Source organism: Gekko japonicus, unplaced genomic scaffold (genome assembly GCF_001447785.1).
Source record: "Gekko japonicus isolate JY-2015 unplaced genomic scaffold, Gekko_japonicus_V1.1 scaffold2820, whole genome shotgun sequence".
NCBI classification, from domain to species: Eukaryota; Metazoa; Chordata; class Lepidosauria; order Squamata; family Gekkonidae; genus Gekko; species Gekko japonicus.
The window spans coordinates 18,622-43,731 of record NW_015164745.1 but is presented as its reverse complement, the minus strand read 5'-3'; the positions used below and the strand labels follow the sequence as shown (position 1 = coordinate 43,731).

Below are 25,110 nucleotides of genomic sequence, written 5' to 3'. Positions count from 1 at the left end.
GGTGGAACGGCTTTGTGTTTGGTGCAGGGAAAATAATTTGATCCTCAACACCACCAAGACCAAGGAATTGGTAGTGGACTATAGGAGGAACAAAACGGACATCCAGCCACTGTTTATTGGTGGAGAACGTGTGGAGAGGGTGGCTACTTTTAAGTTTTTGGGAGTGATTATTGAGCAGAACTTGACCTGGAGCGCTAACACCACTGCTCTGGTGAAGAAGGCCCAGCAGAAGCTCTTTTCTCTCAGACTTTTAAAGAAAAACAACTTGAGTGAGAAAATACTGATGTCTTTCTATCGTTGCTCAATAGAGAGTATTTTAACATACTGCATCTGTGCCTGGTTTGCCAGTTGTACGGCTGTGGATAGGAAAGCACTCCAGAGAGTTATCATCACAGCCCAGAAGATTATTGGCTGTCCTCTCCCATTCATGGAGGAATTGTATAGTTCTCGATGCTTGGAAAAAGCAAAGAACATTTTGCAGGATTTGTCACACCCTGAACACTCCCTGTTTGAACTGCTGCCTTCGGGTAGAAAATATAGGACAATTAAAACAAGGACAAACAGATTAAAAAACAGTTTTTATTCGAGAGCTATTATTGCTTTAAATGCTGTATGAATTGGAATTTGGGTGACATTGGTGGTTTAAGTTGCAATGTGAACCTTAAGGGAGTTATGGGATGGTTGTGAATGGTTGTGTGAGTGTATATGAGTATGGTTGTAGATCACCGAATGATTGCATCTTAATTTCGTTGTACTATGTACAATGACAATAAAGTATATTATTATTATTATTATTATCTTGACTCGTTTTGCAGGTAGTGAGGGGGCATGCAGTAAAACCATGGTGCCATAGGCAGAACAGCTGCTGGCCACGGACCCAATTGTGCTGGTCTCTGCTGATGCCGCAGCTCCAGCAGAGGGACTGGATCCATCCTAATCTCTCCTTCCAACAGCGACAGTTCTAGGGAGGCTGATCTGACCAACAGCATTCTAGGTGGAGGCTCAGGTTACAGTTCCCTCTCTCCTCTTTGTTCTTTACTCAGAGTAGACTTTAGCGCAGTGATGTTTAGTCCCTGGCTTCCTACTCTCTATGCTTCTCTTTGCTCTTTACCTTCTTGGCTGGCAACACCAAAGGGGATCTGGATTGAATAGTGGCTGAAGCGTTATCAACGCCAATGGAGCCAGCTTTGTGGCGATGACTCGACGTCGTGGAGATGATCTCTTGGTAGCTTGAGCAGCCACAGCTGGCATCTCCGCAGCCTACAGGGCTGTCTCCCATAGCACCATTTTCAGTTTAGACACTCTGATTTCAGAGCAGGTCTTATTAGTAAACTGCTGACAAACCTTGCAGTTTAACCCAGTTTGCCCAGATATAACATGGCACAGACCATGTTCATCTGTCTGTGCCATCTTTGCTCCACATTCGGCACATTTCTTTGGGAACAGTTTGTCAATTTCCTTCTTAACTAAAACAATGTATAGACCTACTCCATCACAACAAAGAAGGAACTGAGGGAGAAAGCGATGTTGTGCCATTGGACTGTGTGACTGTTGGGAGGGAGACATTTACAACAGGTCCAATGGGCACATGGATGCCCATAAGGATTCTAAGCTAGAAGATCTGCCATGGCAGGTCTGCACATGCGCAGCCTGCACAGAAGATGAAGATGAACCTTTTTTATTTTTAGAAGATGAAGATGAACCTATAGCTATTGTATTTGATGAGCTGCAGGTTTGTTGTTTAACTTGCTGGGTTTTTCTAGACCACCCTGTGCACACAACATAATGATGCATCAGTACATGTCATACATGCCTGAAAGCATAATGGAAAGCACAAGGAAAAGACCTGTCTGAGCTGTTTCTGCCATTTTTAGCACCCCCTCATCTTGCTCAAAGTTATTCATGTGTATCTCTCTCTCCCATGGGATTGTCACTGATGGGTTTGCAAAGCAAGGATATGTTGAGGTCAGTGACCTTAACACATGTCCAACTAACATTTGTGTGTGTTAAGTGCCATCAACTCGCTATGGATTAATGCTTTCTCATGGATTACTGCCTGGACTGGTTCTATGAAGACCTACAACACCTCTTAGAACGAACACCAAAAAAAGATGTCCTTATCATCATAGGGGACTGGAACGCTAAAGTAGGAAGTCAAAAGGTAACCGGAATAATAGACAAGTTTGGCCTTGGGAGAACAAAATGAAGCAGGACAAAGGCCAAGTTTTGTCGCTGGTCATAGCGAACATCCTCTTCCAACAACCTAAGAGGTGACTCTACACATGGAAATCACCAGATGGGCAACACCAGATTGATTATGTCATTTGCAGTCAAAGATGGAGAAGCTCCATACAGTCAGTAAAAAACAAGACCTGGAGCTGACTGTGGCTCAGATCATGAACTACTGATTCCCAAATTCAGGCTTAAACTGAAGAAAGTTGGGAAAACCAGTAGGCCATTCAGATTTGACCTAGATGACATCCCTTATGAATATACAGTGGAGGTGAAGAATAGTTTTAAGGGACTAGATTTTATAAATACAATGCCTGAAGAACTATGGACAGAGGTTCATGACATTGTACAGAAGGCAGCAATCAGCACCATCGCAAAGAAAAAGAAATGCAAGAAAGCAAAGTGGCTGTCTGATGAGGCTTTACAAATAGCTTAGGAAGGAAAGCGAAAGGCAAAGGTGAAAAGGAAAGATTTACCCAACTGCCAACATAATTGAAAGGGGAGTCTCCCTGCTATGCCCTGGATGTGAATTTATGATGGGATTTATAAATATCTCTCTGTTGTGTTGATATAATCTACAGTCAAAGAAGACATGATCCAAAGTTTCTTCACCCGTTTCACAAACACATTCCCTTCTTGTGGTTTTATTATATCTGGGTCCTAAAATGGCAGAGGACAAAGCATTGTATCTTAGGAGTGTAAAGATTCTTCTATGTTTGGCATTATCTATGGTTTTTACATATTTTCCCAAAGTTAGCTTACCACATGTGGATATATCAAATATAGGATTCTTAATTTTACTCATTTGGATCTGCAGTTCCATATCTAAGACTCTTTGCCTTATAACTGATTTGGCCTGTAAATATCCCAAGGAATATATACATTGTTCTGTGAGGCCATAATAGGTCAGTTTGTCTTCTAGGTTTTTTCTCCATGAAGGTAAACAGTTATTCTGCATCACAAGCTGGATGAGGCCAGTAGGAAAAAAGACCAATTTTAAGCAGTAATTAAAGACATTAATCCAAAGCTTTGCTTCCACTGTAACCATGCCTGCATCTAAACGGATTGCAGTATTTGATACTGTTGTCGAGACCTGGAATATCATTCTCAAAAATTTAGATTGTATTCTCTCAATTATAAGGAGTTTCAAGTGAACGTACAAAGGTGCTCTGTATAGCAACTGTGGAAGAACTTTGGTATTAAATTTTATAGCTGCTTCCAGATTTCTACCACCTTTACACCAAAAAAACTTGAGTATGGCACCAGTACGACTCTGTGCATTTGCTAAAACATAGGCTTTATGACCATTCATTGAACCCGTTGATTGGAAAATCACACCAAGATATTTATAGCACCGAACCTGTTCAATAGGATGGGAATCCATACTCCAACTATGTTTTAGGTTTCTTAGAAAATACCATTATTTTTGTTTTGGTATAGTTTATATCCACATGTGGATATATCAAATATAGGATTCTTAATTTTACTCATTTGGATCTGCAGTTCCATATCTAAGACTCTTTGCCTTATAACTGATTTGGTCTGTAAATATCCCAAGGAACGTGTAAATTGTTCTGTGAGGCCATAATAGGTCAGTTTATCTTCTAGTTTTTTCTCCATAAAGGTAAGCACTTATCCTGCATCACAAGCTGGATGAGGCCAGTAGGCAAAAAAATCCATTTTAACCAGTAATTAAAGACATTAATCCAAAACTTTGCTTCCGCTGTAACCATGCCTGCATCTAAACGGATTGCAGCATTTGATACTGTCGTCAAGACCTAAACCAAGTGGTGTTCTAGACAGCAGCACTGCATCATCAGCATAGCATAAAATCGATACATGTTTATCAAAAAGCTTTGGAGGGTGAAAGTCTAGGTTACCATACATTCTAACATTCTACCATATCATTTATATATATATTAAAAAGAAGAGGTGCTAATACACATCCTTGTTTTACTCCCTTCTCTGTTTTTATCAAATTAGATGTCCTTGTGGGCTACAACATACTCTTATCGCAGTATTCTTATGGAGAGCTCTTAGCAGAAATAGAAGACGTCTATCATTGTTGCTTCCAGTTTTTCCCACAGACGTCTTCTTGATATAGAGTCAAAAGCTGCTTTAAAATCTATAAAAGCTGCATATAATGACATCGTAGCACTTGAGAAGTATTTTGTTATTAGACGATTAAGAATCATATAATTGATCCATACACGATCTGCCCTCCCTAAATCCTGCTTGTTCCTGAGCCAGAAAGCCAACTTGTTCCAACCAATCCTTTAGTCTCCATTGTAGATGTTTAGAATAAAGCTTACTGATAATTAGCTGGATCTTCCCTATTCCTTTTTATAAATAGGAGCAATTACTGCCACCCCCCAGTCTCTAGGTATTATTCCGGTTCTATCAATGGTGATGAATAAGGCGGCGATTACGATTATGATAAAACTGTATGAAGTAGCCTTCCCCTAACCCAACTGAATGCAGATTTCCAGAGAACAGCAAGGAGAGATAAGGAGGCCTTCCTGAATGAAGAATGCAGAGTAATAGGAAAAAAAACAATAGAATGGGAAGGACTAGAGATCTCTTCCAAGAAAATTGGAGAAACCAAGGGAATGTTTCGTGCAAAGCTGGCATGATAAAGGACAAAAACGGTAGGGACCTAACAGAAGCAGGAGAGATTAGGAAAAGATGGCAAGAATACACAGAAGAACTATACAAGAAAGACCTCGACATCCTTGACAACCACGATGGTATAATCACTGACCTCGAGCCAGACATCCTGGAGTGCGAAGTCAAATGGGCCTTCGAAAGCATTACTGACAACAAAACTAGCAGAGATGACGGTATTCCAGCTGAGCTATTCAAAGTCCTAAAAGATGATGCTGTTAAAGTGCTACAATCAATATGCCAGCAAATTTGGAAAATGCAACAGTAGCCACAGGATTGAAAAAGGTCAGTTTACATTCTAATCCCAAAGAAGGGCAATGCCAAGGAATGTTCAAACTATTGCACAATTGCACTCATTTCACACGCTAGCAAGGTAATGCTCAAGATCCTACAAGCTAGACTTTAGCAGTACATGGATAGAGAACTGCCAGAAGTACAGGCTGGGTTTCGAAGAGGTAGAGGAACTAGAGATCAAATTGCCAACATTCGCTGGATTATGGAGAAAGCAAGGGAGTACCAGAAAAACATCTACTCCTGCTTCATTGACTATGCTAAAGCCTTTGATTGTGTGGACCACAACAAACTGTGGCAAGTCCTTAAAGAGCTAGGAGTACCAGACCACTTCACCTGCCTCTTGAGAAACCTGTATAAGTGTCAAGAAGCGACAGTTAGAACCCGCCACGGAACAACTGGTTGGTTTAGCATAGGAAAAGGAGTACGGCAAGGATGTATAGTCACCCTGCTTATTTAATGTATATGCAGAGTACATCATGGGAAGTGCCGGCATGGATGAATTACAAGCCGGAATTAAGACTGCCGGGAAAAACATCAACAACCTCAGATATGCAGACAATACCACTCTAATGGCAGTAAGTGAAGAAGACCTAAAGAGCCTCTTGTTTAGGGTGAAAGAGCAGAGTGCAAAAGTTGGCTTGAAACTCAACATCAAAAAAACTAAGATCATGGCATCGGGAGCCATCACTCCTTGGCAAACTGAAGGGGAACTCATGGAAGCAGTGGCATAATTCACGTTTCTGGGATCCAAGAACACTGCAGATGGTGACTGCAGCCATGAAATTAAAAGATGTCTGCTCCTTGGGAGGAAAGCTATGGCAAACCTAGACAGGATAATAAAAAGTAGAGACATCACCCTGCCAATAAAAGTCTGCATAGTCAAAACCAATGGTATTCCCAGTAGTAATGTATGGCTGTGAGAGTTGGACATAAGGTAGACTGAGTGCCGAAGAATCAATGCTTTCGAATTATGGTGCTGAAGAAGACTCTTGAGAGTCCCTTGGACTGCAAGGAGATCAAATCAGTCAATCCTAAAGGAAATCAAACTGTTCCATGGAAGGCAGATACTGAAGCTGAAGCTCAAATACTCTGGCCACCAAATGAGAAGGGAGCACTCACTGGAGAAGACCCTGATGCTGGGAAAGATTGAAGGTAACAGAAAAAGGGGATGACAAAGAATGAGATGGTTAGACAGTGTTACTGCTGCAACAAACATTAAATTGAGCAAACTCCGGAGGATGGTGGAAGACAGGAGGGCCCAGCATGATGTGGTCCATGGGGTCACGAGGAGTCAGACTCGACTGTGCGTCTGAACAGCAACATGACTTAGAGAACTGGACACTTCACTTTGAGCACCAACGACAAGATAAAGATGGATCTGAGAAACTGGAGGACAACAAGGATGCAGAAAAAGAAGACGACAAAACAGGAAAGTTCTACCAACTCTTTTGTCGGTTGAATCCTTAGATTTTGAAGCAGAACTAGGGGCTATGGCTCCCAAGTCCCCCCAAAATAAAAAGGACTTTGAAAAGAAACGTAGAGGAAGGAAATAAGTAAAATAATGAAACTCTAATGGTCTGATAATTATCAGGAACTAATAACCCTAAACTAAGAAGCATACACTCTAACCAAATTTGTTTGTGAACACTCGCTCCATCTTCTATATAACTACTGTATTAACTTTCATGCATTACTACTTTGACAATAGGGAATTATCCTTACTTTAAACAATTGTATTAATGATCTCTTGCTACTCGTAGTTTTAGTTTGTTCCCATCCCCAAACCCTATAGGTGTGTGGTTTAGAAAAGCAATAAAAATGTTTAAAAAAAAAGAACTGGACACTTAAAATTTTCTTATCACTATCTTACAAATTTTTGATGTTTGCTGTTGTATAATGATTTTAGGAAAGGCTATTTTGTAAATTGTATTATCATTTTTTGTGATTTTTGGCATATAAAAATAGATGAATAATATATTTTGTTCATTAGATAGATAGATAGATAGATAGATAGATAGATGAATAATTGATTTGTTAGACAGTAGTGTTGGCATTGTTTGATTAGCAACTGCTGTGGTGCTGTTGCTGTGTTCATTCTTCTTTTAGACTTGGCAGTGCTTTTCCTAACCTGTGGAATGCATTCTATTTGGCCTTCAATTACTGTGGTTTTAAATAGCTTCCAAGCATCCTCTAGGGATTTGACTCTCTTGTAAGGTTCCTTCTTTTGAAATCAAATGTTACAGTTTTGGACTTTAGGGGTAACTTTTCATTGACCTGAGTTCTGAACTTAATAGCATTGTGGTCACTGTTCCCAACTGGTGTAATGACCTCTTCATCTCTCACCAGGTCAGAAGAACCAAGTCCAAGATTGGCTCTGTGACCAACTGTTCCAGCACACAGTCATGCATGTCATTGGTGCTAACGTACACCATGAGTGCTGACTCTTCCCCAGCACTATCAGTCAGCTTATCTAGACAGAGCGTTATGTTCGCAACCTTTGCACCAGGCAGGCAAGTCACTATGCGGTCAAAATGCCTGTCACAGATCCACTCTATATTCCTAATGATCAAAACATCCACTACCAGAAGCCCACCTCCCCCAGCCCCCCAAGGGTATCCTCAGGATATCAGTCCGTCACCCAAGGAAAGGGTCCCTTCTAAGGGATCACATCCCTTCTCCTCAGACTGATGCCCTCCGACCTCAAGACTTTCACTCTCCACGACAGCAGAAGAGCTATCCGCACAGGACTGGGATTGTTCCGGTAAGTCCCTGAGGGTCTCTTCCCCAAATCTCTCTCTCGGCTTCAGTTTCTCCAGGTCAGCAACCCTAGCCTCAAAGGAGTGAAATGCTTCCTGAGGGCGACAAACGCCATGCAGCAAGCACACACCCATGTTTTCCACCCAGTGATAATTGTACATGTTGCACTCTCCACAAAACACTGGATAGCCACTGCTCCCCTCCTGGCTTTCTACCTTCATAACCTCTGCCCAGGAGGAGCCTTACAGTTCAGAGGTCCACAGTCCTCAACTCCCAGCAGCAACAGCAGAGGGTGGGGCCTGCAATCAGCGCTAGACAAACAGACCTTGCTTAACGAGCAACAGACCAGACAAAGACCCAAACAGACCCAGACAAAAACACCTCTCCAGAAGGCTACAAGCACCCATTCATCCTCAAACTTTGTCCTCTGAAAAAGCAACCTCAGTTCATGCTCTCCAGTAATCTAGCAGTTTAGGAAACACAAAGAAAAAACCCCTCATCTTCCCAGCAGCTCTCTTCAGTTCTGCCTCTGCCTAGGAGCCTTACCGTTCAGAGGCGCTCAGCCCCTGCCTCCCAGCAGCAATAGCAGAGGCTGGGGCCAGCAATCAGCCCCAGGAAAACAGACCTTGCTTAATGAGCAACAAACAAAAGATCCAAACAGACCCAGACAAAAGCACCCACTCATCCTCAAACTCTGTCCTCTCACAAAGCAACCTCAGTTAATGCTCCCCAGTAATTTAGCAGTTTAAGGCAAAAAAAACCCACTCAACTTCCCAGCAGCTCTCTTCTGGGTTCTGTCTCTCAGCCCAGCTGGCTCAGTTCCATCATTTGACTATGATGGAAATTCTGCTTTGAGCTTAAAGCATTGGTTGCTGATCTGACTTTCCCTACAGTTGTCTCATCAGTTCAGATTTGAAGATGGGATGAAAGTCAGTGAATGAGATTCTTGTGTGCCCAACAGCAGAATCTTCAGACATGGAGAAAAAATGGAATACTTGACAGCAGCAGAGAATGCCAATTCTGTGATTTACCTCTTCAAGAGGATTCCACGCAAGGCGAATGTTTCTACCCACAGCCAATTATCCAGAAGAAAATAACTAGGCCTGGTTGCTATTTTGTTGTTTATTTCAAAATAGTCAGTCTTGAAATAATTACACATTTACCAAGCAGTATTTCAGAGGCAGGTGAGGGAGATTGTATTAAATAACACAAGAGGGTTTTAATACGACCTACCCCATGGAGGAGGCACATAAATTTTCCAATATTTGCCAGACGATCCACTCCTAGAACAGCAATTTAACCAAAGACAATGTTTTTGATGTTGGCAAAAGCTTTGTAGTGTATTGTCTGGGAAGTGATTTAGCGCACTTTAATTTTCAAAAGATTATCAACAAAAATGCCAGCTAAACCCAAGTATGCAAAGCTAAGTGATTCTTAGATTCTACTATATATTTGTATGGATGACAAGGCCTAATTTGTTTCAGTTAAAATAGCAACTTTTACACCATTGCCTCAATCCAGTAAGGAATGTCCTCATATGCTGCTGATGGGGATGTGCATCTAGAACTCCATCTCAAATGTTCGTCTGCTTCCCATGACAGTAAAAAATATCTCTGAAGCACATACCAAATACACATATCTCCATTTAGGGCTCACAGCTGCACACAACAAAGTGACCTGGAACGGGTTCATAGCCTTTAGCTGTCATTTGGCATTTGCTTGCTGTGATCAAAAGGACAACAACAAAATTTCCGTCCAAATAGTTTATTTGCCAATGTGCAGACAAATAAAACCTGTAGTAGTAAGTACATGGCACACTCTTCCCAGGATGGAGCATTTCAAAACTGCAGTTATGGCAATTTGTTTGAATGTCCTCCCATGCAAGAATTCCCTGCACATGGAAAGCTAACTTATCAGGGAGAATGATTCAGGTCTGTAGCTGTGTTTGGTCTGAAGCAGCAGAATAATGTTTGAGTCCAGTGGCACCTTTACGGCCAACAAAGTTTTATTCTGAGTATAAGCTTCTGGTGAAGAAATGTGTGCGCGCACAAAAGCTTACACCCAGAATAAAAGTTCGTTGGTCTTAAAGGTGCCACTGGACTCAAACTTTGTTATCAGGGAGAAGCATTTCAGCCAAGCTTGACATTCCAGCTTAGTACGTGTGCCGACACAGGGGAGTGTCCGATCATGCAATCCTCATCCTGGCAGCATTCAGCTGCAATGCCAATTTTCCTGCACGTTTACAGAAATGTTTTTGAGGGGATGACAGAGTTCTTCTCGTATTATGGTATCTAGAAAGATCTCCTCCTTTAGTGAAATGCAGACCATCAGATTTTGACACTTTAATCCAATTGCTAGGTGTTAGTGCTCAGTTGTTTTGGACGGGATGCAGGGAGTCCTTGTATGACCGACCGGAAAAATCTTTGGCTAGATTACGAAAGCTATGACAATCTCCAAAGGGTTCACATCTTCCAAGAGATCTCTTAAACATCTGAGAAACATTTGTGGTCCTTTCATATATTTTTTTTTTACTAAAAAAAGAAAATTAAGAAGCAGGCTGTTCCTCAGACATATTTAAAAAGAACAGAGTAGGAAGAATTTAAACAATCCAAATGATTTCATAAAAATCCAACTGACCCTCTAATTAGAAAGAGAGAAAGGCACAGACAGTTCCCTCCTCCCACCCAAATCTTACACATTTCTGATACAGCCAAAATCCAGGAACAAAAAGGTTTTAAATAATTATTCATTAAAAGAATGGCTTGATCTGTGCTATTATTCCCTCCCTGTTACCTTTTCATGACCATAACATTTTGATTGGCAGTACACAGGAGCAACGTTATTTGGTGGGGGTGACAGAAATGTAAATTCCCCAGCCCTTCAATTAAACCATAGGCAATTAAGGCAAGAAACATGAGATTCCTTTTCAGAGATCTGGCAGCACAAACGGCTTGATCATTCCTTCTCTGAAACAGCACGGCTGGTGACTCGGGCCGGCCACTCACTTGCGTGGCTGGTGGATGTGCTGGTTGATATGCTGCGGTGGAGGCAGCTTTTCCACAGAGGGATGCGGCTTCTGATGGGCCACCTGAGCAGCTGCAGGAGGGAAGTCTTTATCGCCCTGATCAAAGAACAAAAAGCACGGCAATGAAAAAGAACGTGGATCTCCACAAATCAAACTAATCCACAAACTAACGCAGATCTCCACAAACCACTGTTTCGATTTGAAGTACCCAAGCATTGCATCCTGCGATCTGTTCCGCTAATGAGAACGCTATTTACCAGCAGTGGGATGCTCATGAAGAGGGTCCCATAACCAGAGGAAAGTGCTTCCATTGGTAGGTCAGATCTGCAGAATCCAAGATCGTTTCAACATACTGACTAGTGTAATGCCCAAAATCAGGACTGTATAATCTATGATTTATTTTTTACAATAAATATTCTTTGCCAAAAAAGTCAAATGCCATGCTATGAAATTAATCAAACACGCATATATTTGTCCTGCTCTGCCCAGTTCAGTTGTGGGCCACAGCTGACGAAAGAACCCACTTCCCTAAACGATCCCTTTCACAGGCTGGGTTCCCAGTCTGCAGAACTTCCACATTCGTTGCAGCGGCCGTTTACAGGTCAGCTGGCCAAAGGAACTTAATACAGTTCTCTAGGACGATCATTGCTACCTAGCCTTTGAACCTCCCCTGACCAACCACTAATGGGTCAGGAAACTGGATGTCTCACTATCGGCTGTACAACTATCAGACCTGATTTAACAAGAAAATATTTATATCTGGCTTATATCTGGCTTATACTGGGGGAGAAAAACACCAGACCATAAAATACTCCAGAAACATACATTGACCTCCACATGAGTTCCGCCATAACACTAAGGTGGAGTGAGATTTCTCACCACCACCCCTTTCCATGAGATGCAGGAGTCATACTGGCGTGTTTCTGTTTCAAAGGAATAGTACTTCAAAAAGAGAAGAGGAAGTTAGTCCAAGCCAGCTGTCAGCAAGCTGCCAAAGGTTCTTTCTATGTGTATATGGTCACCTATGAGTCCCCCTTCCCCCATGCGTAGATGTGCTTAGCTTGTCATGCGCACATCTATCCAGCTGCTATGCATTCCTTTCAGACTACGCCTGTCCTGCTATGATGTAACGCTATCAAGCCAAGGCCACAGGAGGAAGAGCAAAGGAGCTTTGCTTTGTCTTTAATTAGTAGAAGCCGTGGGAATAGCATACCCATTTACAATTAGGTAGCCATTGCTTTCCCAAGGTTTAGGCGCGCGCGCAGGACCCTTGGTCGCGCGCGGGAACCATGTTTATTGGCTATTATGATTATGAACTTGCTTTAACCTTTCATGCTTGATGGGCTCTCGTTATTCTGAACAGTGAACCTGTTCAAGTGCTTCATGGCTTCAATAAAGTAAAACCTTCTTGCAAGGGTGTACTGCATTGTTTGCTGTGGGGACCGGACACCAGCCAATGCTGGGGGCCATATTCTCTCTCGCTCTCCAGCTAGTCAATATTCTGGAGCTCATGTGACTGACATTTTGTGGCTCCCAAGTTCAGTCTGTGGCACCTTCAATTAAAGGATCTCCTGAGGCAGGACTGAGAGATGTCAGTGCTTAAAACCTTTGCAAGCCAGTGCTGATCACAGTGCTGCTGGGGTGAGCAGACCAAGGGTCTTGGGTAGGACATGGCTACAGGTGGTTCAAGTGGTCTTCCTCCACACATCTGTCTTTGTTCTTTTCTTGTCACCTTCAATAAAAAATTCTCAAGATGCCTTTAAGGGAATTGACTCTGGGTTCTTCTTAATGTATTTCTTTCTTCCCCTCCCTTTCTAAAACTTATCTGAAACCCAGTGCTACAATTTTTCAATGGTACAATTTGGCACATTAAGAAGCAACAGATTGGGGTGTGGGGCAACGTGCAGCACAAACATGTTGTATGATAATCATCATTACTGCAGTTACACAATAAAATAAAACTATTCCTTTCTTTAAATGGTAATTTAGGTAATGGGAATTCTAAAATACACCCACTAAGAACTAACAAACTCAGAAGGTTGAGGAAGCCAGAAACCTATTTAGATCACTAAAACTGAAAAGAAAAAAAGTGAAAGCAGAAAATGTTAAGTCAAAACCGAGAGCTTATTTTTGGATTTATATCCCCCCGAAGGCTCATTCTACAAGCGGAGGCATTTGCTTCTGCTGGAAGGACCCTTACCTGGACACAAGATGCTCCTTTTGAAGGAGAGAAGTTCCTCTGCTAGTGGAATCTAACTCTAAAACTTAATTTTACAGTTAATGTTACAAACTAATATATAAAAATCTGTGCAATGACTCACCCTTGCAATGACTCCAGAAATGAACACCGTTTGTTTCGGTGGACTGGAAATGAAAAAAGAGCATTTACTTTTGCAAGATTTCCATAGAACACCAATAATTTCTAAGGAAGATTTTACAAGCAATCAAGATAACACAATGACAGGTATTCTTGGAAACTAATGATCTTCTTCGCGGTCTCTCTGCATCACACCTATGGGATCCAGTGCACCTGCGCTGATCTGATCGGTATTGTACAAAGCTCACAATGGGATTTTTTTGCACCTCCACCCTTAGTCTGCATGGGAACCCCAACTGCGCATGCCCAGGAGAGTGGAGCGCGGACATCCTGCCAGCTCTTCTTTGACTGCCATGCTGTTCACAGCTATTTTGTTGGTCAGTGATCTTAGTCTCTTCCTCACGTTGGGATTCGTCCTTTTTCTTCAGTTTTTTCTTCAGTTCTTCAGCCTAAACAAAGGAAAGAGAAGTAGAAGAGGGGTGAGAACTTCCGTCAAGTCTTTGGACTCTCCCCCCCTCCCCCTTTTCCCTCACCGGCTGAGGAGAGTTTTATAGATAAAAAGAAGTGGGGGTGTTTCAAGAGGTGTGTCTCGTGTGGCAGTAAGCTGGCTCCTCGGGACAGATACACTCTGTCTGGGGGAATCTCATCATCCAGAGGGTTGCGCTTTCTGTGTGAAATTCTCTAATCAAACGCACAAGAATTGAGCAGCTAGGCTTAAGGTCACCCTTTGGAAATCGGTGTTAGCCCCTCCGAATCCAACGATGTCGACCGAACCCCCTCCGAGATCATTGCTATCGACCGGACCCCCACCAAAATCATCCGTATCAACGTCTTTGACATCGAAGCCATCCCGGCCGGGCAAGTCCACTTCCGATACAGGGACAGCCCCTTCTAAGAAGCACTCCTCTAAGTCTGCTTCTTCTGCTTCGACACCGGCAAAGAAAAATTAGAAGGACAAGTCAGAAAAACAGAAGTCCTACGGGTCTTCCAATAGGGACCCGCAGAAGCCTCACACTGTGAGCAGCGTGATCCCTAAGGGCTCTGCACTGCCGCCCGTTCAGCAGTCGCACCCCGTGTCAACACAGCCTTCCATTCCGGAGCTGCCTAAGGTGCAATCAGCACCTCCTATCGAGATACTTGACTCTCCATTTAGGCAGCTGAACCCTCCGGTATTAGAGTTGAGCCTTGAGAAGCGTCAGCCATCGATATTGGCCTCCAACGCTGAGATCCGGGCTGGCTCTGCTGAGGGGCAACACTCTCTGTTTCCTCCTGGGCTAGCGGTCGCTCCCATCCCGGCAATGACTATCGACCCCGCGATTGATCCTGTTACCCCATCCATACAGATGACCGATGCCAATGGGATGACTACCCGAACCATCTGGGTTCTCGACACAGATTAACACATTCACCCAGAAGGGAATATTCACCCAGACCTACTGGGCCTGGCTCGCCTTCTCACTATTGTCATCAGCCTTCCACGTTCCCTCAATGGGATCACCGTCAGCACATGCCGTACTGGTTTAGCTCCTTCCCACTCTCGACATTGATGCCCTGGCTAACACCGATGGGTCCAGATGAATGGGAGCACCGTTCATACTGATCCCGCTCTCCACGGCGTCAACCTCCACCTTCCGCATCCCTCTCCAAACCACCGGCATCTCCTCCACTGAAGCAAGCCTTCCCTTGCCATCCCCCATCTACTCCACCGACGTTTCAGGGCGCTTTGAAGGAACCCTGCCCAGCTTCGATAACGACTCAGGGACCTGGGTCACATTCAGGAATCTCCCGTCGTTTCCGATGTCGAACAATCAGAAGATGGGACCTCGCCCAGAGACCTGTCCCCTAAACAGGACGTTTCAGAACATCTCCCCATCTCTCCCTCAGAGGACCTTTCTTCCTATGGGGATCTAATTAAAAGGATGGCACATTCGTTGGGCCCGCCCATCATCCAACCTCAACCTTTGATGTCGGATGCCGTCTTCGATGTCGTTCAATTGGGCACATCTACAGCTATCTTCCTCCCTATGTCGACCGTCCTTTTGCAGGCTGCCAAGGTGCCCTGGGAGAAGCCGTCTTTGGCACCGGTATCCACTAGAAGACTGGATCACATGTACTGGGTGCAAGAGGCTGGAACGGAGATTTTGCATGTCCATCCGAAGCCAAACTCCATGGTAGTCTCCTCCTCCTCAAGGAACAAATGCACGCACACTACTCCATCTGACAAGGAGAGCAGGAAACTTAACTCCTTCGGAAGACGTTTTTACTCTGCTGGAGCCCTAGGGGTCAAGACCTCCAATTACATTGCAGGCATGAGTAGGTACCAGTATGCATTATGGTATGCCGTACTGGTTTAGCTCCTTCCCACTCTCGACATTGATGCCCTGGCTAACACCGATGGGTCCAGATGAATGGGAGCACCGTTCATACTGATCCCGCTCTCCACGGCGTCAACCTCCACCTTCCGCATCCCTCTCCAAACCACCGGCATCTCCTCCACTGAAGCAAGCCTTCCCTTGCCATCCCCCATCTACTCCACCGACGTTTCAGGGCGCTTTGAAGGAACCCTGCCCAGCTTCGATAACGACTCAGGGACCTGGGTCACATTCAGGAATCTCCCGTCGTTTCCGATGTCGAACAATCAGAAGATGGGACCTCGCCCAGAGACCTGTCCCCTAAACAGGACGTTTCAGAACATCTCCCCATCTCTCCCTCAGAGGACCTTTCTTCCTATGGGGATCTAATTAAAAGGATGGCACATTCGTTGGGCCCGCCCATCATCCAACCTCAACCTTTGATGTCGGATGCCGTCTTCGATGTCGTTCAATTGGGCACATCTACAGCTATCTTCCTCCCTATGTCGACCGTCCTTTTGCAGGCTGCCAAGGTGCCCTGGGAGAAGCCGTCTTTGGCACCGGTATCCACTAGAAGACTGGATCACATGTACTGGGTGCAAGAGGCTGGAACGGAGATTTTGCATGTCCATCCGAAGCCAAACTCCATGGTAGTCTCCTCCTCCTCAAGGAACAAATGCACGCACACTACTCCATCTGACAAGGAGAGCAGGAAACTTAACTCCTTCGGAAGACGTTTTTACTCTGCTGGAGCCCTAGGGGTCAAGACCTCCAATTACATTGCAGGCATGAGTAGGTACCAGTATGCATTATGGGAACAACTTGCTGACATTAGGCTATCTCTTCCCGATGATAAGCGTCAAACAGCTTGGACCCTTCAAAAGGAGGGCATGGTATTGGCCAAGCAACTCTTGAATTCATCCAAACATTCCCTGGATACCTTCTCCAAAACAATGTCTTCTGCGGTTGCCCTTCGCAGGCCTTCCTGGCTTCGTACGACCTCCCTGCCACCTGAAACTAGGGCTTATATTGAAAACCTGCCCATTCATCTACGGACTCTGCTCATCAGGAGATGGACAAGAGCAGTAAGGCTTCCAGATCTTTGGGTGTTTCTGGCCCCTCCAAACAATACTGTCAACTCTCTTGGTCACGCTGCAGCCCCAAATGTCCATATAATAAACCGTTTCCTGAGGGAGCTTGGAGACCTCATCAGTCACCCACAGGGCAACGCCAGCAATACCAATACCCGGCAAAGCCCAGGTACAACAACATTCCCGAGCGAAACCTCAAGAGACTCCCAAACAGGGCCTTTGACTTGCCCCAGACCACCTCCAAGGAGTCCACCCGCCTTTCTCCATTCTTACCAACTTGGCGGGAAATCACTACGGACCAATTGGTTTTGTCCATTCTGGTCCATCGCTACTCCATAGTGTTTTTGGAATTCCAATATTGCCTGTTTTTGTGGCCGCCCCCTCCACCCCTCTTCTTCTCCAGGAGGTCACCTCCCTCTTGGCGAATGATGCAATAGAATGAGTGCCGATGGGATACAGAGGGACAGGCTTCTACTCCCACTACTTTGCCGTTCCCAAAAGGGATGGAGGCCAACATCCAATCTTAGACCTCCAGAGTCTCAACATCTTTGTGGAATACCGTAAATTCAAAATGACATTACTACAAATGATTCTTCCTCTCCTGGCTCAGGGCTCCTGGATGGCTACCATTGACCTCCAGGATGCTTATTTCCATCTCAATATCCACCCTTTTCATCGAACGTATCTCCAATTTGCCACAGGAGACCTCCACTGCCAATACAAATGTCTCCCCGTTTGGACTCTGCACGGCTCCACGAGTCTTTACCAAGACGGTGGTGGTGGTGGCAGCTTTTCGTCGTCTACAGGGAATTACCATCTTTCCCTGCATCGACGATTGGCTACTACTGGCACAATCTTCAGCACTCCTGGGAAGTCACGTCTCCCAGACACTGCATACCCTGTCATCTCTGGGACTACAAGTCAACTGTCTCAAATCGCATCTGAAACCATTGCAGCGGGTACGGTTCATTGGGCCAATTCTGGTTTCGCCAGTATGCAGGGCTTGCCTCCCTGTGGATAGGGCAGCGACCTTGTCATCCCTTGTGATAGAGGTGCGGAACAACGCTATGTCCACAGCAGTGTTCCCTCTAAGCTGAGTTAGTGTGAGCTAGCTCACAGTTTTTTAGCCTCCGGCTCACCCATTTTTGTCTTCGCTCAGGAAGGATGGCTCCAGAGCAAACTAATTTATGCGGTAGCCAAATTGCTTGCCCACAACTTCAATGACAGTAGCTCACAAAATAGAATTTTTGCTCACAAGACTCCACAGCTTAGAGGAAGCATTGGTCCACAGCCTCTCTCATCCAACGCCTGTTGGGCCACATGTTGGCTACCACGTCGGTATTGCCACTCGCCAAGCTACACGAGGCCTCTGCAGATGTGGTTCCTGCAACATTTTAATCCATCCATCGCCAACCCTCTTTGAGGGTATGGGACTCCCTCTTATGGTGGACAGTCGAAGCCAACCTGATTCAAGGCGCACCTCTCCACCCACCAACCCCACGTCTCACGCTCACCACCGACGCTTTCCTGTGGGGATGGGGGGCCCATCTCAACAGTCTCTGTGTGGGACACAAATGAGATGCCCTCACTGCGGCCAACCACACAATTATCTGGAGCTGCTGGCTATAAAACTGGCTCTGAACTTCTTTCAGCCCATTCTCCGGGGACAATGTGTAGCCGTTCTGATGGACAATACTACAGTGCTCAGCTATGTCAACCGTCAGGGAGGGACGGTATCCTGGAGTCTATGCCGTCTGGCAATACAGTTGTGGGAATGGTGTATAAGCAACGGCATCTTCCCTGTGACCACTCACATTCCTGGGTCCTGCAACATGACGGCCGATCTCCTCAGTAGAGGTCTCACTCAGCACCACGAGTGGGAGCTGAACTAGACTTATCTCTGTCCAGTCTTTCAGAAATGGGGCAGTCCACAGATCGACGTCTTCGCCTCCAGAATAAACACAAAGTGCCCCTTCTTCTGCAGTCGAGGGGGAGCGGACCCTCTCTCCTTAGGAGACGATCTCCTGTGCCCCTGGGGGCAGACACTGTTCTACATGTTTCCCCCTCTTCCTCTCTTGCTAAAAGTCATTCAGAAGTTGGCTCAGGTCACACCGAATTGCGTTCTAGTGGCCTCATGGTGGCCCAGACAACTATAGTTCACCATCCTTCTCAGCCTCTCCAGGGGACAGCACTACCTTTTCCCCAACTTAACAGATCTGCTTCTGGCAGAAGACGGAATGCTACTCTACCTGGGAGTGGAAAACCTGACGCTGACAGCCTGGAGAATAGGCCAGTGATCTTCTCCACTAGAGTTTCGGAGGTTCTGTTGAATGCATGAAAGGCATCTACTCGCTGTTCCTACCGGAGGAAATGGGAATTGTTTCGTGTCCTCCTTACAAACTTCACCCACTCCTCCAATGTCTGTGGGTCTTGACAAAATCCTGGACTTCCTACTTTCACTCGCTGATCAGGGCTTTTACCACTCTTCTATTAAAGTCTATTCGGTGGCCATTTCTGCATTCCACGACAGAGTAGATGGCTTCTCTATCTTTTCACATCCTACGTTGAAGAGGTTCTTATGGGGGCTCTTGCACCTCTATCCCCCTGTCAGTACCGTGACACCATTATGGGACTTACCCCTGGTGTTCCACCAACTCACCAGGAAACCGTTTGAACCCATGGCAACCTGTGACTTACAATTCGCTGCATGGAAAACTGCCTTCTTGGTGGCAATCACGTCAGCCAGGAGGGTCAGCGAACTGGTGGCACTCCGCCATGATCCCCCGTACCTGGTCTTCCTGCCAAATGGGGTGCACTGGGTACCAGATGTCTCCTTCTTACCTAAAATTGTCTCTGAATTCCACTTAAACTCCAAAGTCTTCCTACCTGACTTCTTCCCATGTCCGGATGGGGAGGAACAACGCCTTCTCCATACCTTGGATGTCAAGCGGGCACTGCTCTTCTACCTAAATCGGACACTGTCCACTAGGAAGGACAATAGCCTGTTTCTCTCCTACTGCAAAAAAATTCTGGGGTTGAGGATTTTGGCTCAGTGCCTGTCCAAATGGATTGTCGGGACGATAAAATTAAGCTACCTGCTAGCAAAGCACGCTCTCCCTGTCTGAAGGCGCATTCCACCAAATCTATGGCGACCTCCACAACTTTCCTGAAGAGCGCATCGCTATCTTCTATCTGCAAAGCTGCTACGTGGTCTACACCAACCAAGTTTATTCGGCATTATGCGCTAGATGTTCGTGCACAGCATTAGGTCGATCTGGGTCGTCTGGTCTTATCTTCTGCGGTGCACTGAGCTTGACAGCACCCACCTCCAAGTGAGCTACTGCTTTTCAATCTCCCATAGGTGTGATGCACAGAGACCATGAAGAAGATAAACAGGTTGCTTACCTGTAACTGATGATCTTCGAGTGGTCATCTATGCAATCACACCGCCTGCCCTTCCTTCCCCACTGCTGTCTTCCTTGGTTTTTTGGTTTTACATTGCTTTGGTTGATGGCGGTCAGAAGGAACTGGCGGGATGTCCGCGCTCCACCCTCCTGGGCATGCACAGTCTGGGTTCCCACGCAGACTCAGGGTGGAGGCACGAAAAATTCCGTTGTGAGCTTTGTACAATACCGATTAGATCAGAGCAGGCGCACTGGATCCCATAGGTTTGACTGCACAGATGACCACTCGAAGATCATCAGTTACAGGTAAGCAACCCATTTTTCTCAATTCAACCTGCTTTTTCTACTGCTATTAGGGCATCAGAAGAAACATTTGACTCAGTCTGGGAGGTTTGTTCTTAACTGCTTTAGGTTCAAAATTAAAGTGACAGAGTAGTAATTTTTAAAAAATCATGTCCAGTCATGTAGATGCTTCTTTTTTTAAGCAGGGGGGACACCTGAATCTGTCACTGAAGACATTCTTTGCCAGACCTCAGATTATGTACCTGAATACATATGCAGAAGACCCTTGCTAGTCAGAAAATGAACATTTGACAGCTTGGGTCTGAACAATGTCCCCATTCTGCCCCCAGCAGCTGCGTGCCACGATGTGTCTGGAAGCTCACAAGTAATGTTCAAGAGGTGACAACCACTTTCTGATGTCTGTCCCCATGATTAGATCAATTAATGGAGAATGAATCTATCAATAGCAAGGAAGTGACATGACTAAACAGAATCCCCACATGTAGAGGACGGGTAGCTGTGATCATCACACACTGAGGCCAAATGACAGCAGAAGACTGTCAAGGCTCTGTTTGTAGCAGTAGAAAAGAGCAAGAGTCCAGTAGCACCTTAAAGACTAACAAAATTTGTGCCAGGGTATGAGATTTTGTGAGTCACCACTCACTTCTTCAGATACAGCTGGAATGCGAGTCTATCTATCTATACTGGAGAGTGATTTCAGATGCTGAATGACAATAGCAGGCTTGATTGGATTAGGTGTGATACGCAGAGGGGTAGTAGGCGTGGAGAAATCAGCACTGGTAATTAGACAGGAAATCCAGGTCTTAATTCAGTCCAGGAGGATGCATTGTCTTGAGCTTCATTGCAATTTGGCAGCTTCTTTCTAATCTCCCTTTAAAATTCCTTTATAAGATAACTGCTGCTCTTAGGTCAGCAACTGAATGTCCTGGAAGGTTCAAATGTCCCCCCACTGGTTTTTGAGTGTCATAGTTTCTAATGTCAGACTTATGTTCATTTATTCTTTTTCACAGGGACTGGCCTGTTTTTCCAATGCAGAAGGTGGAAGGGCATTCAACAATTATTTAAAGCTAGCCCTCTTCTTGAACTTAGATCTTCTGTAATCAGTGCAGATGAGCCTGCAGTAATTATTAAAGTTTATAATGCATTAACATCTCATATAATAGTCTCATTGAGTCAAAAACTTGACAGTCCGAACAAGGTGAGTGGGAACTCTGCAAACCCCTGGGTTGACAAGGAATGCAGAGACATGAAAATTCTCATAGTCACTATCATGACTCTAGGGATTTAGCTCTTTCTCTAGAATAGTTCAAGCGTCAGAATCAGCTCCAACAGCTTATCAAAAAAAGAGAGGAATTATTATATTAATAATCAATGGGAACTACTTCAAGCCATGGCTCTAAATAATTTTTTAAAAATTGGGCTATAGTTTCGGGATCACTATGTGCAGAGGCTCCTGCCATGTGTTGCCAGACGGGCTTTCTTCTTATGTTTGGGTTCAGTATTTTTTGACCCTGTGAGCCACTTGATCTCTCAGAATCTAACTCTGAAGTGACTTTGCTGATTCAATAACATACTAAAAGAGGTTTAAAAAACCCAAAAACGAACCAAGAGGGAAATATGAGTCCAGAGGGCATAAGACTGAGCATTTAAGGAGTTTGTCTTATGTGTATAAAAGGATGCCTCACAGGCTCTACAATCTGGTTTTCTGACAGTGCAATTCAGAGGGTTTTTTTGTTTTTTTTTAAAGGTGGATAGTTGAAAAGCTTGTAGAAAACTTTATATGAAATCTATTCATTTACAGAAGTGCATGAAACGTATTAAACATTACAAGCTTGGGACCTGCAAAACTCACAGGGGAAGAAAATCCTGCCCCTCTGTGCTAACCAGTGTTCCCTCTAAGCTGAGTTAGTGTGAGCTAGCTCACAGTTTTTTAGCCTCTGGCTCACACATTTTTGTCTTAGCTCAGGAAGGATGGCTCCAGAGCAAACTGATTTATACAGCAGCCAAATCACTTGCTCACAACTTTGATGCCGGTAGCTCACAAAATAGAATTTTTGCTTACAAGACTCCACAGCTTAGAGGGAACATTGGTGCTAACCCCCGTATCTCTCTCTCTCTCTCCAGGCTTCTCCCCCTCCCCATTTCCTTCCCTTTCTCTTCCAGGCTTGTCTCCACCCATCTCCCCCTTTCTTTCCCATCCACTTTCCCCTAACATTTTTCACACAAGACACTCACTAGTTCATGTTCTTGTCCCAGCCACAGCTACTAGTATTGCCAAGGCTCCAGTGTCTTGCTAGCTGAACAAAACTGATTTTTAATAGGGTTGCCAGAACTGCCTCATTGCTTGTGAACTACAAAGAAATATGTTCTAAGGGCTACCCCCTTGAGGCTGACCTGGAAACTTCAACTGGTCCAGAATGCGGCAGTGTGAGTTCTTACAGGAACCCCTATCAGAGCCCATATCCAACCAGTGCTCCACCAGCTGCACTGGCTCCAGACTGCCTACCAGATCAAGTTCAAGGAGTTGGTTTTAACCTTTAAGGCCCTTCATGGTCTGGAACCAACGCATCTTCAGGACCGCCTCTCCTGGAATACTCTCAAAAGAGCACTACGCTCTTGGAGCAATAACACACTGGTGATCCCAGGACCCAGGAGCATTCGCCTGGCTTCAAACAGCGCCAGAGCCTTCTGGGCTGTGTCTCCAGCTTGGTGGAATGCGCTTCCAAATGAGATCCAGGCCCTGCGGGACTCGGCACAGAGATGTGTCACCAAGCATACGGGTGAGGTCAGGTGGAGCCCCACCTATACCGGCTCTCCTGCCTCTTCCTCCCCCTTGTCTTCTCCTAGTGTCACTGTCATAGTGCTCTTAGGCACCATCTGATAACCTGTAAATGTCTGGAATTTACCATGTCTGATGGCACCTGGTATTTCTGGCCACTGTGTGACACAGAGTGTTGGACTAGATGGGCCTTTGGCCTGATCCAACATTGGCGTCTCTTATGTTCTTAATTGTTTTAAACTGGTACGTTTTAATTGTTTTCTAATTTTGTTATTACATGTTGTGAGGGAGAGTGGGATACAAATCGAATAAATAAATGAATAAGCCAGCATCCTCAATGCAGGCAACAGGAGACAGCTGTTGCCTCTGGGAAACACACAAACAGGGCATAAAGGTTTTGGGCCTGCTAACATGCAAGATCCTGGATCTGGTAGATCCAGTTTGGTATAGGAGAGCCAGTTTGGTGTAGTGGTTAAGTGTGCGGACTCTAATCTGGGAGAACCGGGTTTGATTCCCCACTCCTCCACTTGCACCTGGCTGGATGACCTTGGGCAAGTCGTAGTTCTGATACGAGCTGTTCTTGAAAAAGAGCAGTTTCTGTCAAGAGCTCTCTCAGCTCCACCTACCTCACAGGGCGTCTGTTGTGGGGAGGGGAAGGGAAAGGAGTTTGTAAGCCGCTCTGAGACACCTTTGGGTAGTTAAGGGCGGGGTATAAATCCAATCTCCTCCTCCTCCTCCTCCTCCTCCTCTATAGCAAGATGCTTCTTATGCTTTTATTGGACAATTATAAATGCAGAAGTGCAGAAGCAAAGGTGTTAAGCCTGCCAATGTCATAAAAATTGTGTACAATCAGCTCATGCCTACATGCTATTCAATTTCTGTTTGAATGTATAGATTTTCACCACTATAAACCCCAGAGTACAACACATCCACAACTGTTTTAGTTGAAGAGGCCCATGCAAAACCATTGTTCCCATCAATGCAACAGTTTTAGAAAGAACAATTAGCTCATGTAAGTATGCTAAGGCTTCATTCACACATTACAAACTGCATGTGGCAGACATGCGTTTTCCATGTGGACTTCATCATAATGTGTCCATCAACCTGTTGCTGGAACCAAGCAACCGTCACTTGAATGTACAGGAATGCCTCACCTGCTGCTGGTTTCCCATTCCTCCTCATCCTTCTCTTTCTCCTCTTTGGTGTCCACAGCATGTGGGTGTTTCTGCACAATTCTCATTCCACCAGCTTTGACTGCAACGAAAAGAAGCAGATATGCTGCATGAGGAGGTGTCAGGTTCCCAGTCAGACAATCACTCTTCACATGCACTTTCTTTAGTGAGTGATTTATTTAGAGATGTGAGGTGTGATGGGTTCAAACTCTTTGTTAAGACTGGTCTGCAAGGTGGGAAATGCAAGGGATAGCTGCAACCCCAAATTCCATGCATTCAACATCAGCATTACTACACTGGTCCTGAAAGATATACAACCACTATCTAGCCAGGCACAGACTTTACTCCAAGGACATTTCTCGTGGGAACAATGTCTTTGGGGCCTCTTCGGAAGATTACCAAGCCAGCCTCCCTAATTCACTACGTGCACACGCGCACCCCCCTCAGGAATGCAATGGCAGGTAAGGGCAGCGATCAGGGAAAGGGATACATGACTGCAGCAGGTGAATTATGGGGAAGGGATACAAGACATAAACAAGTAAATCATCAGGTGACAGCTATTAGCCCGTTACTGAAGGCCCGAATCTGACAGGGGGCAAGCAGACGGACCAAAAGCAAGTGAGCAAATTGTGTGTGCTTTTAATTTAAAAAAACACAAAACACACAATTCAAATAGTCACACAAGGTAGCATACTTCTGTGCTGTCTTTCAAATTTCTCAC

At 45.0% G+C, this 25,110-nt stretch overlaps 1 protein-coding gene across 1 annotated transcript; it reads right to left on the bottom strand.

Annotated features, from left to right (window-relative positions):
- Nucleotides 1–9,064: 9,064 nt before the first annotated feature.
- DAP (death-associated protein) lies at nt 9,065–24,471 on the bottom strand (the record flags this gene model as incomplete). Its single annotated transcript, XM_015409634.1, has 3 exons — nt 9,065–11,068; nt 13,294–13,336; nt 24,372–24,471. Coding segments are annotated over 3 exons (263 nt in total), but the record flags the coding sequence as incomplete, so codon positions are not given.
- Nucleotides 24,472–25,110: the final 639 nt, after the last annotated feature.